Source organism: Myotis yumanensis, unplaced genomic scaffold (genome assembly GCF_028538775.1).
Source record: "Myotis yumanensis isolate MYYU_CA2020_CCGP unplaced genomic scaffold, mMyoYum1.0.hap1 SCAF_2, whole genome shotgun sequence".
Taxonomy (NCBI): Eukaryota; Metazoa; Chordata; class Mammalia; order Chiroptera; family Vespertilionidae; genus Myotis; species Myotis yumanensis.
In genome coordinates, this window is record NW_027223753.1 from 72,337,618 (window position 1) to 72,350,857 (window position 13,240).

General features: G+C 43.4%; 1 protein-coding gene across 1 annotated transcript in view; it reads right to left on the reverse strand.

Annotated features, from left to right (window-relative positions):
- ABCA4 (ATP binding cassette subfamily A member 4) overlaps nucleotides 1–13,240 on the reverse strand; it is a 128,636-nt gene that overhangs the window by 56,965 nt on the left and 58,431 nt on the right. The window contains exons 14-17 of the mRNA XM_070405633.1: nucleotides 11,114–11,336; nucleotides 7,963–8,184; nucleotides 5,923–6,127; nucleotides 1,864–1,929 (exon numbers count right to left, since the gene is read on the reverse strand). Of these exons, the coding sequence (XP_070261734.1) occupies nucleotides 1,864–1,929; nucleotides 5,923–6,127; nucleotides 7,963–8,184; nucleotides 11,114–11,336 (716 nt within the window). The remainder of the gene's footprint in view (nucleotides 1–1,863; nucleotides 1,930–5,922; nucleotides 6,128–7,962; nucleotides 8,185–11,113; nucleotides 11,337–13,240) is intronic.

Below are 13,240 nucleotides of genomic sequence, written 5' to 3' on the forward strand. Positions count from 1 at the left end.
ACACTCACACATACTCTCTCACACCACACCCCACACCCACCCACATACACACACAGAGAGGCATTTTTTTGTAACCTTGGCATTTGGTTTAAGAGGACAGCAGGACATCCTGGAAGGGGAAGAGAAGCAGGAGAGCCAGCCAGCCAGAGAGGACAGCAGGGGCAGAAGGAACCACTGTCACCAAGCCCCTAAGGCTCCTCCTCAAGCTCACCCACATGAATGGGTGAGTTTATGATGCAGCAGCCAGCCAGGGCCTCTGTCCACACTACCCTCTGTGGATGCACAGGTGTGTAGTGCAGTGGCAAATACTGGCCTGGTGGTCACTCCCGTACCTCCACTTCTGCTTCCTGAAGGGTTTTTAATCTATTGTCCATGATTCCTTTGATCATTATTAGTTTTGATACTGTACTAACGTGTAATAAAATAGTAGGAGGAAATATTCTTCTAAATACTTTATTCTTTGGAGTGAGTTCCTTGTCGGGAAATGTGGTCCCAGTTCCAGGCGTTGTCCCATGTGACCAATGGGAACTTGGGCAAGACACTAGGTGTCTCTTGGGCTCGATTTCTTCATCTGTGAAAGGAGGGGGTTAGGTGGAGAAGCCCAGCTCTCTTCTGATTATAGAGAGATTTAGGAATCTAGTTCAGTCTAGCCTGTGAGACAAATGAAAAATATTGGGCTTCTGTTGGCAAAAATATGTGACTCATTTTTGAAGGAGCACATTTGTCCTAAGATTTTATTTTTATATTTTTGAGAGGCAGAGAATCTGCTGAGATTGTAGAGGGGGAAAAGCCCACAAATCCTGATATTCATTGAAATTAGAAACATTTCAGAAACACACACTTGTGTTGAAAATTCCCATTTATAACTTTAGAATATTCCCATTCATAATTTAATGGATTACAACTTTACTATAGTAGAAATTTAGAAGTTTATAAATAGATAAGACAGACAAACCAACGTAATGGAAAAATACTGAGCTGTAGAAGTGTTATTTGTTTGAAGCATTAAAAAAAGAAAAAAAAACCACCCAAGCCTTTTAAAGGCCCGAGGCTAATCCCCTAGAGAAAACAAACACCTATCTTAGCGCTTAAAGGATAAATGCTGGCGCAGGCCCAATAATATAAAGTTAAAAGCAGGTAGATGAGGAATAAACAGATTGGAAAATATTTCCTTTGTTTCCAGAACCTCCCAGCTCCGGGGGAGTCCCGAGCTCTCAGGTTAGGAATGTTTGCTGCCTTCTCTAACCTTACAAAAGAATCTGTGGCTTTTCTGGAACTCTCTCTCAGGCCTCCTGTCCTGTTCAGTAGGAAAGGCAAATTTTATCTAAGATGCATTGTGGCCAAATGCCCTTTGAGCCCTCTTCCACAACCACCATGAAGATCAATGCGAGGAGAGCCTGAGATATTTGCCTTGAAGACCACAGCCCCGCCTCAGCCTCTGGTCGAGTCCTTACCCTAAAGGGAATGAATTAGTTCATACTTTGAAAAGGTGAAGAGAAATGAAAAAGGAAGCAGGAGAAGATGAATGCAAAGGTTCCTTCATGATTCTGTGGATCTCTTGGCTTTAAACTGAAAAGCTGCAGAGGTCATGTGTACCCTAAGGTGGTTTGGCCTTCTTTTACTAGGGCCGTTTAATCCACTGGGCGAAAGCTGTGCAATGCTTAGCCACGCCCCCTGGCCCAGACTCACAGAAGGTGGGTTCCCAGAAGCTGTGTGGCTAAGCTCCCAGGAGGCAGCAGAACAATCAGGAATCACACGCTTGATGTAAGAGCCACCCCTGTAAACCTACACATGTGTAGCCAAATAAGTTAGTTTCAAACATTAAAGTGTGTTTTTTTAATTTTTAAGTTAAAAGAAACTCACCTTCTCCACCAAGCCAATAGGACTCTTGCAGAAGGAAGTACCAAGGAAGTGGTGTTCCATAGTCCCCTAAAAATAAGCAAATAAAGAGAGAAAGCCCACGTCATCCTGCCTCACCACAGTTCTAGAAGATCTAGAATTTATCTAAACCTCCAATTGTCACTACAGATATTTGTAGTTCATAAGCCTTCACACAGCTATCCATGGGATACCACAAAGACTACTCCTTCCAACATGTTTTAATCCAAAAGGTCATGTTTTTAGGTGGAACCAGCAACACTAAGACTGATGATCTTGGGCGACATATAGTTTTCTAAGACAACATTTTATTACAGAATTTAATCTTGCCCTTTTCAATAATTACCAGGTAATAATAAGATGACAACCACTAACATTCATTAGATACTCTTTCTGTGTCAGGCATTACTGTTAGCACATTCCACATGTTAAATAATTTACTCCTCAAAGCAAGCTCAAAGGAGTAGTATTCCCGTGGAAAAGGAGATGGAGGCATACTGAGTTTGAGTCATCTACCCAAGGTCACAGCTAATAAAACAGAGGTGCAGGGATTCTAACACGGGTATACTGGTTCTAATATCACTGATTGAAACTCCCCCCCCCCCCCCTGCAACACTCCCCACCCCACTATGCTGGAACCATCTGGGTTTCAAGGAAAAGGTTCCCAAATTTCTAGTTCAGTTCTCTTAGCAACAGCGGTTCTCAACCTGTGGGTCGTGACCTCTTTGGGGGTTGAATGACTCTTTCACAGGGGTCACCTAAGACCATTGGAAAACACATATATAATTACATATTGTTTTTGTGATTAAACACTATGCTTTAATTATGTTCAATTTGTAACAATGAAAATACATCCTGCATATCAGATATTTACATTACAATTCATAACAGTGGCAAAATTACAGTTATGAAGTAGCAACGAAAATAATTTTATGGTTGGGGGTCACCACAACATGAGGAACTGTATTAAAGGGTCGCGGCATTAGGAAGGTTGAGAACCACTGCTTAGCAAGCTTTGCTCCCTGTAAAATGTTGATTTTGCCAGAATATTATCTTTTCTTACTTAATAGTTACCCCATGTTTTATGGCCGCCACTAGACTGTAAGCCCCTTTAGGGCAGACCTGGGTCTGTCTTTTCCACCCCGTTTCCAGAACCTGGTGGTAAACCTAACACTCGGGTGCTGCTTGGTAAATAGTTGTTGAACAAATTAAAGCTTTAGCTTGGCTAAAATAAAGTTCTTGAATTATGCATAAGTTTCATTCTCAATTCAGCTAATTTTCACTTATCTCCTTCTAATGGCCTAGTTAGACAGAAAAAAACTGCAGCTGAGCAAATTCAAGTGTATTGCTCAAAGTCACTGTTACGGGTTGAATTGTGTAGCCTCCTCGCCAAAAAATGATGTGCTGAGGTCTGTAGTAGAATATAAAACATAAGTGGTCTTCATTTTCAGTTTCTGGCAGAACTAAAACCCTTGGACTTGTTATTCATAATGAGCCCATTTGTCAACCACACCTGAATTTATGCTACTGAGGTGATTCTGAGGGGCCCCTAAATAGCTTTATGACGGGGCGTGGTCACCAGAAAAACCAAATATGTAAAAAGTGGATGGGAGCTTTCAGTCCCACACCCCATCTCTAGAGATGGGGTTATAAAAACTTGAACAATAAAATTCAGGAGCTTGGAGGGTACTGCACCTGGAGAGAGCAGGGAAGCTCCATGAACCACCCCTCCTCTACCTCACCCTATTAATCCCTTCATTTGTCTGTTTTTAAGTTGTATTCTTTATTATGGAGCTGTAACTAAGTAGACCACTTTCCTGAGTTCTGGTGAGTTGTTCTAGTGAAATATTGAACCAAAAGTGGAGGGTCAATATTTGGCCAGCTGACTACAAATATTGAATTTGTAGTCAACTGGCCAAAGTGTGGCAGCCTGGGCACAGCAGTTGCAGCTGGCATCTGAAATGGGGGCAGTCTATGGGACTGAACCTGTGGGGTCTGCACTAATTCTGGAAAATTACTATCAGAATTGAATTGAATTGTTGAATTAAATTGGAGAACTGTTTGGTGTTGGAAAAATGACACATTTGGTATCAGAAACAAAGACACCAGAGTCCTCATAATCTGGGCCTTGTTTGGAAATCAAGTCATTGTGCCCTGGTTGGTGTTCTCAGTGGTTAGAGCATCACCCTGCACATATAAGGGTCTCAGGTTCGATTCCCAGTCAAGGGCATGCACCTGGGTTGCAGGTTCAATCCCCACCCCATTCAGGGTGTGTGTGGGAGGTTACCAATTGATGTGTCTCTCTCACATTGATGTTTCTCTCTCTCTCTCTCTCTCCTCTCCTCTCCCTCCCTTCCACTCTCTCTGAAAATCAATGGAAAATAGATCCTCTGGTGAGGATTAAAAAAAAAAAAAAAAGGAAATAGAATCATTGCAGGTGTGATTAGTTGAGATTCAGTCACACTGCAGTAGGGTGGGCCCCTAATCCAATGTGACTGATGTCCTTATAAGAGGATGACCACGTGAAAATAGACACAGAGAGAACAACATGTGAAGAGGGAGGATTTTAGTGACGCATCTACAATCCAAGGAATTCCAAGGATTGCTGAGAAACCACCAGAAGCTACGAAGAGGTAAGGCAGGGTCCTTCCCATACAGGTTTAAGAGGGAGCATGGCTCTGCCAGCTCCTTGACTTTGGCTTTCTAGCCTCCAGAATCTGTGAGATGACAAATTTCTGTTGTTTTAAGCCTCCAGTTTGTGGTACTTTGTTATAACAGCCCGATCCAAACCCAGGCCTCCTGACTCAGCCTAGTGATCTTTGTCCTATTTTAGACTTGCTGCCTTCATATTTCTGCCAGCAAATGCTGCCCTGAGATGATCTGAGAGCTGTCCCTTGCCAGGGACGAGGCTCAGCCTCCCTCTCCCCTGCCAGCTCCTGGCCACAGCATCGAGAGCCAAGCCATGGAAGCCTTAGCACAAGGTGGCTGCTGGTTGGCTTGGAGACCACTCAAATGGAGGTGGGGCTTCTCTAGCTACCAGGAAAGATTAATTTGAAGGAAAATCTGATTTCTCCAAAGCAAATACAAAAATATGCAAAAACAGAAAATTTTAATTCAGGAGCTGATTTTCCCTAATGAAGATATTTATCCACCCAAAGTAGGGTACTATTCTAGGCACTGAAACTATAATAGTGAACAAAACAGACCAGGGCCCTGTCCTCATGGTCCATATTCTATTAGGAGAGGTTAATACACAAACACATAAAGAAATATCATGTCAGATGGTGATTTTTAAAAAAAACAAAGTAGGATAAGGGAACATTAGCACTAAAGGATTATTATTAACATTGGGTTAGATATTTTCAGTCTGGAAAGATCCCAGTGATAAGATGACATGAGACTAGAGACCTGAACGAAGTGAGGAAGCAAGCCTTCAGATATGAGTGTGTGTGTGTGTGTGTGTGTGTGTGTGTGTGTGTAGAAACACTCTCCAGACACTAAGAACAGGAGGTGCAAAGGTCCTGAGGAGGAAATGAACTCAGTGTATTGAAGAACTACCAGTAAGGAGGCTGGTGTTGCTGCAGCAGAGACACATGGGGGTGATAGGAGATGAGGAAGATAGTTGAGGCTGGTAATGAAGAGTCTTGTAGACCAGGGTTAAGACATTGGATTTTACTCTGAACAAGAGAAAATGCCACTGGAGAGACTTGAATGGAAGGTTAACACTGTGTAACCTAAATCTAAAGGATCTCTGAATACAGTTGGGAGAACAGACTGGTAGGAGGTAGTAGCGGAAGAAGGAGGCCTGGACCGGGAACCTTGTGTAGAGATGGGGACAAGGGATCGAATTCTGGATCTACTTCAGTTGTGGAGTCAACAGCATTCACTTGAGGATTTTTGACTCCTGGATTTTAGTTTCAAATGCTGGTTCTGAGAACCCAAATTGAAAGAGTTCAGAAAAGATGAGATTTAAACTAGATGAAAGGGTAGGGCTGGGGATCTGAGGAACTCAATTACTTTTACCCAATGAATAGGAACAGTTACCTGGAAACACCTGGTCAAGGTACCAGGCAAGCAAGCCATACAGAGCAGCATCGAGGAGCATCATTTTCATGGACATCAGGAAACTGAATTCATCCCCTTCCATTGGACTTTTCCCAATATTGCTCCACTGCAGCCCCAGGCCTTGCTCCTCAAAGCGAGCCAGGTACTCAGTGCCAAAGCCAAATGCCACAGGAGACAGCAAGCTCTGCAGTGGGACAAAGAGGGCACATGAGGTGAGCAGAGGGATTCTTACCCAACCTGGCAGTGCTCAGATGCTCACAAGGTAGGGAGAAGGGCCAAAAGAGGGTCCTCAATGTGTTCAGGTGTAAAGCCACCCCAGGGAGGGGTTAAGGCAGTCTTCCCACAGGACAAGAATTATAGGAATGCCTCCAAGGTCTCAGAGACCCCTGCCTACTACCCACTAGGCCACCTCTCCCCTGATCAATGGAACACAGTTGTTTTATGGAGAAGACAAACATAATGCACACTGAAAAACCAAAGGTCCTCAGGTCTTCCTCTCTACCTTTCCCCCTCCTTTCTACCTCATTCTTAAGAACAAAGAAGCTAACTTGAGCAGCTTTGTGAGAATCCCATTAGAAGGGTCCACAAAGTCATCGGTTTCCTAGGGCAGGATAAGGGGCTACGAAAGGGATGGTTTCATGACCTTCTGAGATCTGTCAGAGCCCAGAAAGGTCTCAGATAACATTGACTATCTCACCTTTCCCCATCTCCAGACTGGAGACATTCTTTTTTAGGTTCTCTGTGGAGAGTACTAGTCAAGAGAATAGGTAGTGTGCAGAGAAGGATGCCTTAAGAGGAAGTTCCCCAGCCATGTCCTCACATTGGCCCCTGACCTGACAGAAAGCACATAGGCACAGGCAGAGGGATGGGCTAATCCTATTTCCTCTGCTCAGAGGCCTCCCCATAGTTTGGAGGACCTAAGGTTGGGTTCAGAATGTTTCTCTGCAAAAAGAAGGGGTTCTTTAGCTATATGTTCACATAAATCATTTTTTTAAATCTCAGCCCAGCCCTGAGCCACACAGTTGCCAAAATTAGAGCTTTCTGGTGGATCCACACACCCAAGAATCTAGCTGTGGTCTCAAAATACTGATCATCTAACCAGTATACCAAGATCGTCCAGCTCTACCCCCAGGCAGAGTCCAAAGGATTTCTTGCTACTAGCCCATTGTGATTATTTTAGAAATTGGTGCTATAAATACAGCAATTAGTTTCTTATTTAACACAAAAATAAAAGGCAGATGCCCTAGCAGCTCTGGAGCCAAATAAGTTTGAATTGTGAGAACAACTTAGATCTCAGATCTTTCCCCAACGAGAAGCAGGTGGTAGCCCTTCCCAACTGTACCGCACAGAGAACTGTGGACAGGGAGATTCTGGAAGAAACTGCACCCCACAGGGCCCAGAAGTTCTTTAGCCTGGTTAAGGAGAGGGGAAATAGCCTATTTGAAAACGATTAAAGAAAAAACAGTGGTGTTTGGGAATCATGAACTAAGAGGTCTCTTGGGCAATCAGAAGTCCATTTTCCGGAGACCTCTCCTGGCGAGAGAGCTTGACTCTGGACCGGCTCATTCCTGCACCCCTTTCTGCATGCAGTGGTGGAGTATGATAAAGGCACTTGGAGAGCTGCTCCAGTTGAAATTCTTTTGGCAAAAAACAAAACTTTTCATTCATGGGAACAACTTTCTGGACAGAACAGTTAGGGGGCAAGCTCCCTTACTTCTGAATCTTGTCAAAGGCCAGGAGAAGAAAACTGAGTGAAATGGGTCTGACTGTTTTCCCCTTGTGGCCACACAAAGGACCTACGAACTGAACTGGTTTTCAATTACTTCCCAGGGAAGACTAATCAAGCAGGTTTGGTGGGGAGGAACCGTCAGGTCATTCCTATGTCCTTAAACCTTACTACGTCTCTTTGAGCCAAAAGGCAAAGTGGATCCCTTCAAAAGGTGGGCCAGTCCTCTTGGATTGCTATAGACCCATCAGAGGAATTGTATCACATGCAGGGGTGAGCCCTGGGTCCCTCACCATAGCCATCTTCAGGTCGGCTGTCATTCGGTCTTGCCAGACGAAGCAGAGGATGTGAGGCAGGTAGAGGGTGAGGTAGAGGACACCACTGCAGGCTGCAGCCAAGCTGGCCCTGGAGAAGAAGGTGCTGAGCAGGAAGCACTGCATGATCGTGGCGGTGGAGAAAGCCAGCAGGAACAGGAAGAGGATGAATGGGTTGCTGTAATGCAGGATCCTTCCATGCTGAAACCAAAGAGACCACTTGAGCGAGTAACTTGCATCCAGATCCAGGGGTGACTGTCCTTCTCAAGGGATGACCTCAACCAGTGAATCCAGGAACTTAAGAAGCCCTCGCCCCAGAGGGATCTCTTCCACCAGCCTGTTGTTGGTGCCTAAATTTCCACGTTTAAGATTCAACGTATTGAGTTACTTAAATTCAATGAACGCCATTTCCATAGCAGGGTAACACATTAGCATTACCAACTAATTACTAAGTGTTAATTAAGCAAATCCTTGGTGGGATTTGAGCAGAGGAGGAAGATCTGCATAGGTGTCTTGGACCATCAACAGCTCTGGGGTGTACTTAGCAGATGAGGAACAAAAGAGGGAGATAGAATTAGCCAAGAAACTCATTTTACAGCATATAAAGGCAGCAATGGGTTCATGCTAAAAAATAAATAAAAAGAGGGGGATGGGAGACCACTCAATAAGCTTTTACATTTTGCCTGGGGCCTGGCCTACTGAGTAAATCATTTGTACTTGTATTCTGAGATTTGTCACTCACATAGGTGAAAATATCAGTAATTAATCCATATCACTTGAAAGTATATTAATACCTCCCTGTCCATAATATTATACAAACTCATTTCATAGAACCTGTGAGTAATACTCAGTATCTTCACATTAGCTAATGATTCCATCACTTTGGCTATATAAAGAATAGATCTAAACTAGCTATTTTTAATAAATGAGCTGCTGCCAGGTACATTATAGAATACATTGAAATGTTCAAATGAATTAGGGCTTCTTTGTTCTTATTTGCTATGGCATCCTATGAGGATTTTTACCCTTTGTGCATAACTCCAAATATATATATATATATATATATATATATATCGATTGCCCTGTTCTTCAAAACATAAAGATACAAATAAGGTTCATCTCTTGCTGGTTCTGAATCATTGGTAGTGGTGCCCTGCAGCACTGGGTTCCTCTCAGGGAAAAAGAGAGACCAATTAGCAAGATTTGTCATGGGCATTTGAGAGTTGAGTAGAACAAATGTGCTACTTATCTGCTGTTGCTACTCTTTCTCTTCCATTCATGCTCTCGTGCCAGCTGGGCTTTGGTAGAACAGATTTTTAAAAATAGAATAAAACACATGGCAAAGAGAGGTGGAAGAAAGCCATGCTTAACTATAACTAAACTTTGAGGAAATCTAAATGAAAGTCAAGATTAAGACTCAGAGCTTATGATTTTGTGTTGAAGAGGTCTCCACATCACCCTGGAAAGCTCACCCCTTTCCCTTAATCTCCTTAATCACACATAGTGCAATAAAAGCAAGTCCACAGCTAACCCTGTGGCTTTTGGCTGGAAGAATTTTAAGATGGTTGTTGCTATTCTCAGAAGAATGAAATCCATTTCTTAGCTCAAAGCAAAGTCCTATAAACTTCTAGGGCTTTATAATTTCTCATTGATTTAAGGCAGAGATGAAATTCACTTGACCGATTCAACACTCATTGGCTTTGGTTTCCTGTAAGAACCACTTTTCTTTTTTGCTCTTAATAGCTTGAGTAACAAGCGAACCTTCCCATTGTACCAGCTTCCAGCTTCTTTCCTGCATAGCTGAGGTGGGAAGGAAGGACAAGGGAAAGATGGGAGTGTCATTAAAAGGAAAATCCTATTTTGCTGTAGAAAGCTCTGTTTCCATCATTAGTAGAAGAACAATGTTCTGGTTCCCACAAGGCGGAAGCTTTTTGTACAAGCAACTCATGGTGAACATTCTTTACCTCACATCCTAGAAGCTTTGAAGTCCTAGTGCTCATTCTTAGGAAGACAGATCTCAATGTCACCAGCAACAAGTCTCATGGTCATTGCATGATGTCATGCAGGTTTATGCATTTTGTGTAAGTCAGATGCTTATGCATTTTGACTCCTTTAGTTCTGAGGACACAAATGTCTTGGTAGTGGGGAAAGTAGCAGACTGAAGGAACAAGGGACACCTAGAGAAAGACAAGGTGCTCAGCTTTCCCTCAACTCTGTGGATCAGAATGACCTCTACACCAGCATTAGTTTTTCTTGTTGTTGTTAATCCTCACCCAAGGATATTTTTCCATTGATTTTTTTTTAAGAGAGTGCAAGAGAGAGGGAAAGACAGAGAGAAACATCGATGTGAGAAAAACACACCGATTGGTTGCCTCCTGCACGAGCCCTGACCAGGGCCTGAGCCAGGGAGGAGCCTGCAACCAAGAATCGAACCCAGGACCCTTTGGTCTACAGGCTGACTCTCTATCCACTGAGCCAAACTGGCTAGGGCAGCATTGGTTTTGATAGTGCTCTAGTTCACTGGACTTGAGTGCAACACTAAAATCAAAACCCCTCAGATCTAGTACATTTTACTGCATAAGGAAGGGATAGGATTTAATTTAAATGGATATGTATTGGTTGGACAGGATATGTAATGGAACATTCCTGAACCAAGTAGGCACCAGGTATGGTCCAGCATGGATGGCATACACTTCTCTCCTAATACACTGAAAAGGCTCTCCACATTCCCAACCCAGCTGGTGGTTGGGACTGTAATCTCAAGAGAATACTCTTTGTATTCATTTCTTCTGTGTTTAAAAGGAGAGAACCCTTTGCACATAAAATAACCCTGTACTGGGCTCTGCTAACAGCAGCTTCTACAGATAGTCCATGGAAAGGGGCTAGATAATCTATGTAGACTGTGGCTCTCTGGGCAGGAAGTAGGAGCAGGGAAGATCCTATGACACAGTGGCTTCTTAGGTGAGACTTTGTCTCTCTGTCTTCTACTTTGGCTGAAATGGCTGGGCAGTTGCCTGTCATACAATTCTTGGTGGCCAGTGACTAATCTAGGGACAAGCTCATTAACAGGAGGAAAGGTGAGAGGAACAAAACGATTCAGGATTTTCTGGGCCTTTTCCATCTGACTTACCATGATGAATATTGTCAGGAGGAAGATGCTCATTGACATGATAGAGAAGCTGTCCAGGAACCAGGTACACCAAATCACTGTGTTGGAGACACCCTGATTTTTCAAGGTCTCCTTCAGTCTCAACTCCTTCTCCAAGACGATGCTCTTTACAGTCATGGAAACAGAATAGATCCAGGCCAGCACCATGAAGATAGGGAAACAGCGGTTCAGGATGATCATAAAACTGAAGCAAGAGGAGAGAAGCAGAATAGTAGAATTCCCTGTACCTGGTAGAGGTAGAGTAAATGTTTGTTGAATGAATGTGTTCAGAACAAAGCCCTGGTATAGGAAAGGCAGGGAAATCTCCAATGGGCTTGAGTCTTTAATACATTGCACTTTCCCCTGAAGGATTACTTTTTCATTAGAGCAGGATGGTAGCTTTTTGGTTGGCCCAGATGAATGCTCTATAAGTAAAATGTGTAAATAAAATTGTACTATATATATATCCCACGTTCAAATGCTGTTAAATCATGTTGTTTACCCATATCTTCAGAAAAAAATCACTTCTACTGTCATGGTAAACAACCTGCTTCCCTATTTATAATGGTCTGGCCCTCTAGCAACTTCAGCGGGAAATTATAGCTAATTTGCCTACAAACGTCAGGTGGTCATAATAATCTGGCCACTCAATGTATGTTACACAGTATATACCTACTTGTAAGATCTTGCAGGAAAGTACTGCAGACTTGCTGATGTAGCATGTGACTGGAGTAGACAGATATATATCAACTGACACTGAAGTCCAAGAATATGGACCACAAATAAAGAGAACTGGTGGTGGTGAGATCAATACTTGGGCTCCCCAAGGGGGTATAGCACTATCTACCCTGGAGGATCAAACCCCAGTTATGCAGGAAGATGCACAAAATAACTAATCAGAGTAGCACTTTCAGAAGGCCACCAATAAATCAATCAGTGATCCAATAGCCACTGACTCCACCAGCTATGTACCTGTGGAGTAACTCTGTGGATACCCCAGCAAGCAGGGTAGATTTGACAATCTAGAATTACTCTATTGTGAACTTTATACATGTTTTCCTGTGCTTGATATGCTAGTAGATCCCTTGGAATTATTATCTATTGAAAACTATTGGGTGTCACAGGAAGGGCCCAATTAGAGCATGGGAGGATTTCACTCAAGATGGCCCTAGGGAGAGAATTATAAATTCATAAATCCTGCACTTCTGGGACCTGCCACCAGAGGGCTCTCACACACTGAATGGCCAGAATCCTTATTGTCTCCTCACTGTCTACCCCACTACCTTGCCAGCCACTCCTATTCTGATCCTAAAAGTGGAACTTGGGCTTTTGCCCCTGGCTCCCCTTTCCATCTCTTTCTAATGATGCAACCCAAACTGATACAGAATGGTCACTGTTATCTCTGTAGTCTTCTGTAGAGTCAGTCAAGGAAGGAGAATGGATTGTACTAGGATGTTGAAAGAGGGTTTCCTGTGCCCATACTGAGCTTTAGTTCATTGTCTTGCCAGCTGGCAATTCTACTCTTCCTTTCTTCAGGCTGTGCATGTTTCTCTCCTCCGCAGACACACATGAACACTGTGGTGAACTTCCCCTTTTTTTCTAGGAGTTGAATCCCTAAGCCAGTTGTACATCTCTGCCTCTGTCCTGGGAGCATTTCTGCCCCCATCCACCATGGAAAATGAGCCCTCCCAGCCCCCTCTGCCTTTCTGTCCCTCTCTTTACCATCCCCCAAATGCATGTTCAGAAAACTCTACGTTACTTGCTTTGCTTGTTACTGGCCAACAAATGTACAGGCCTGGGAATGGGGGTGGGCAGGCAGGGAGGACCTGAGCTCATCCAACACATTCCTCCACCTTTTCACTAAGCATACATCATGGGAATGTTAATGAGGGAGGGAGCTGCATTATTCCGAGGCTCCTAGGAACCAGACCTACTTGCAATGCAGAGTCCTCATTTGTTGATTTGGCAATCATTGGGCAAACACTGACCAGAACCCTTCCACATACCAAACATACTATGTAGTAGAAATTTAAAAAGCCTTTATCCCCTCCCCCAACCTCACTTCACTTGATTTAATTTTCACCTTCCCCTTTCCACCCACAAAACCAA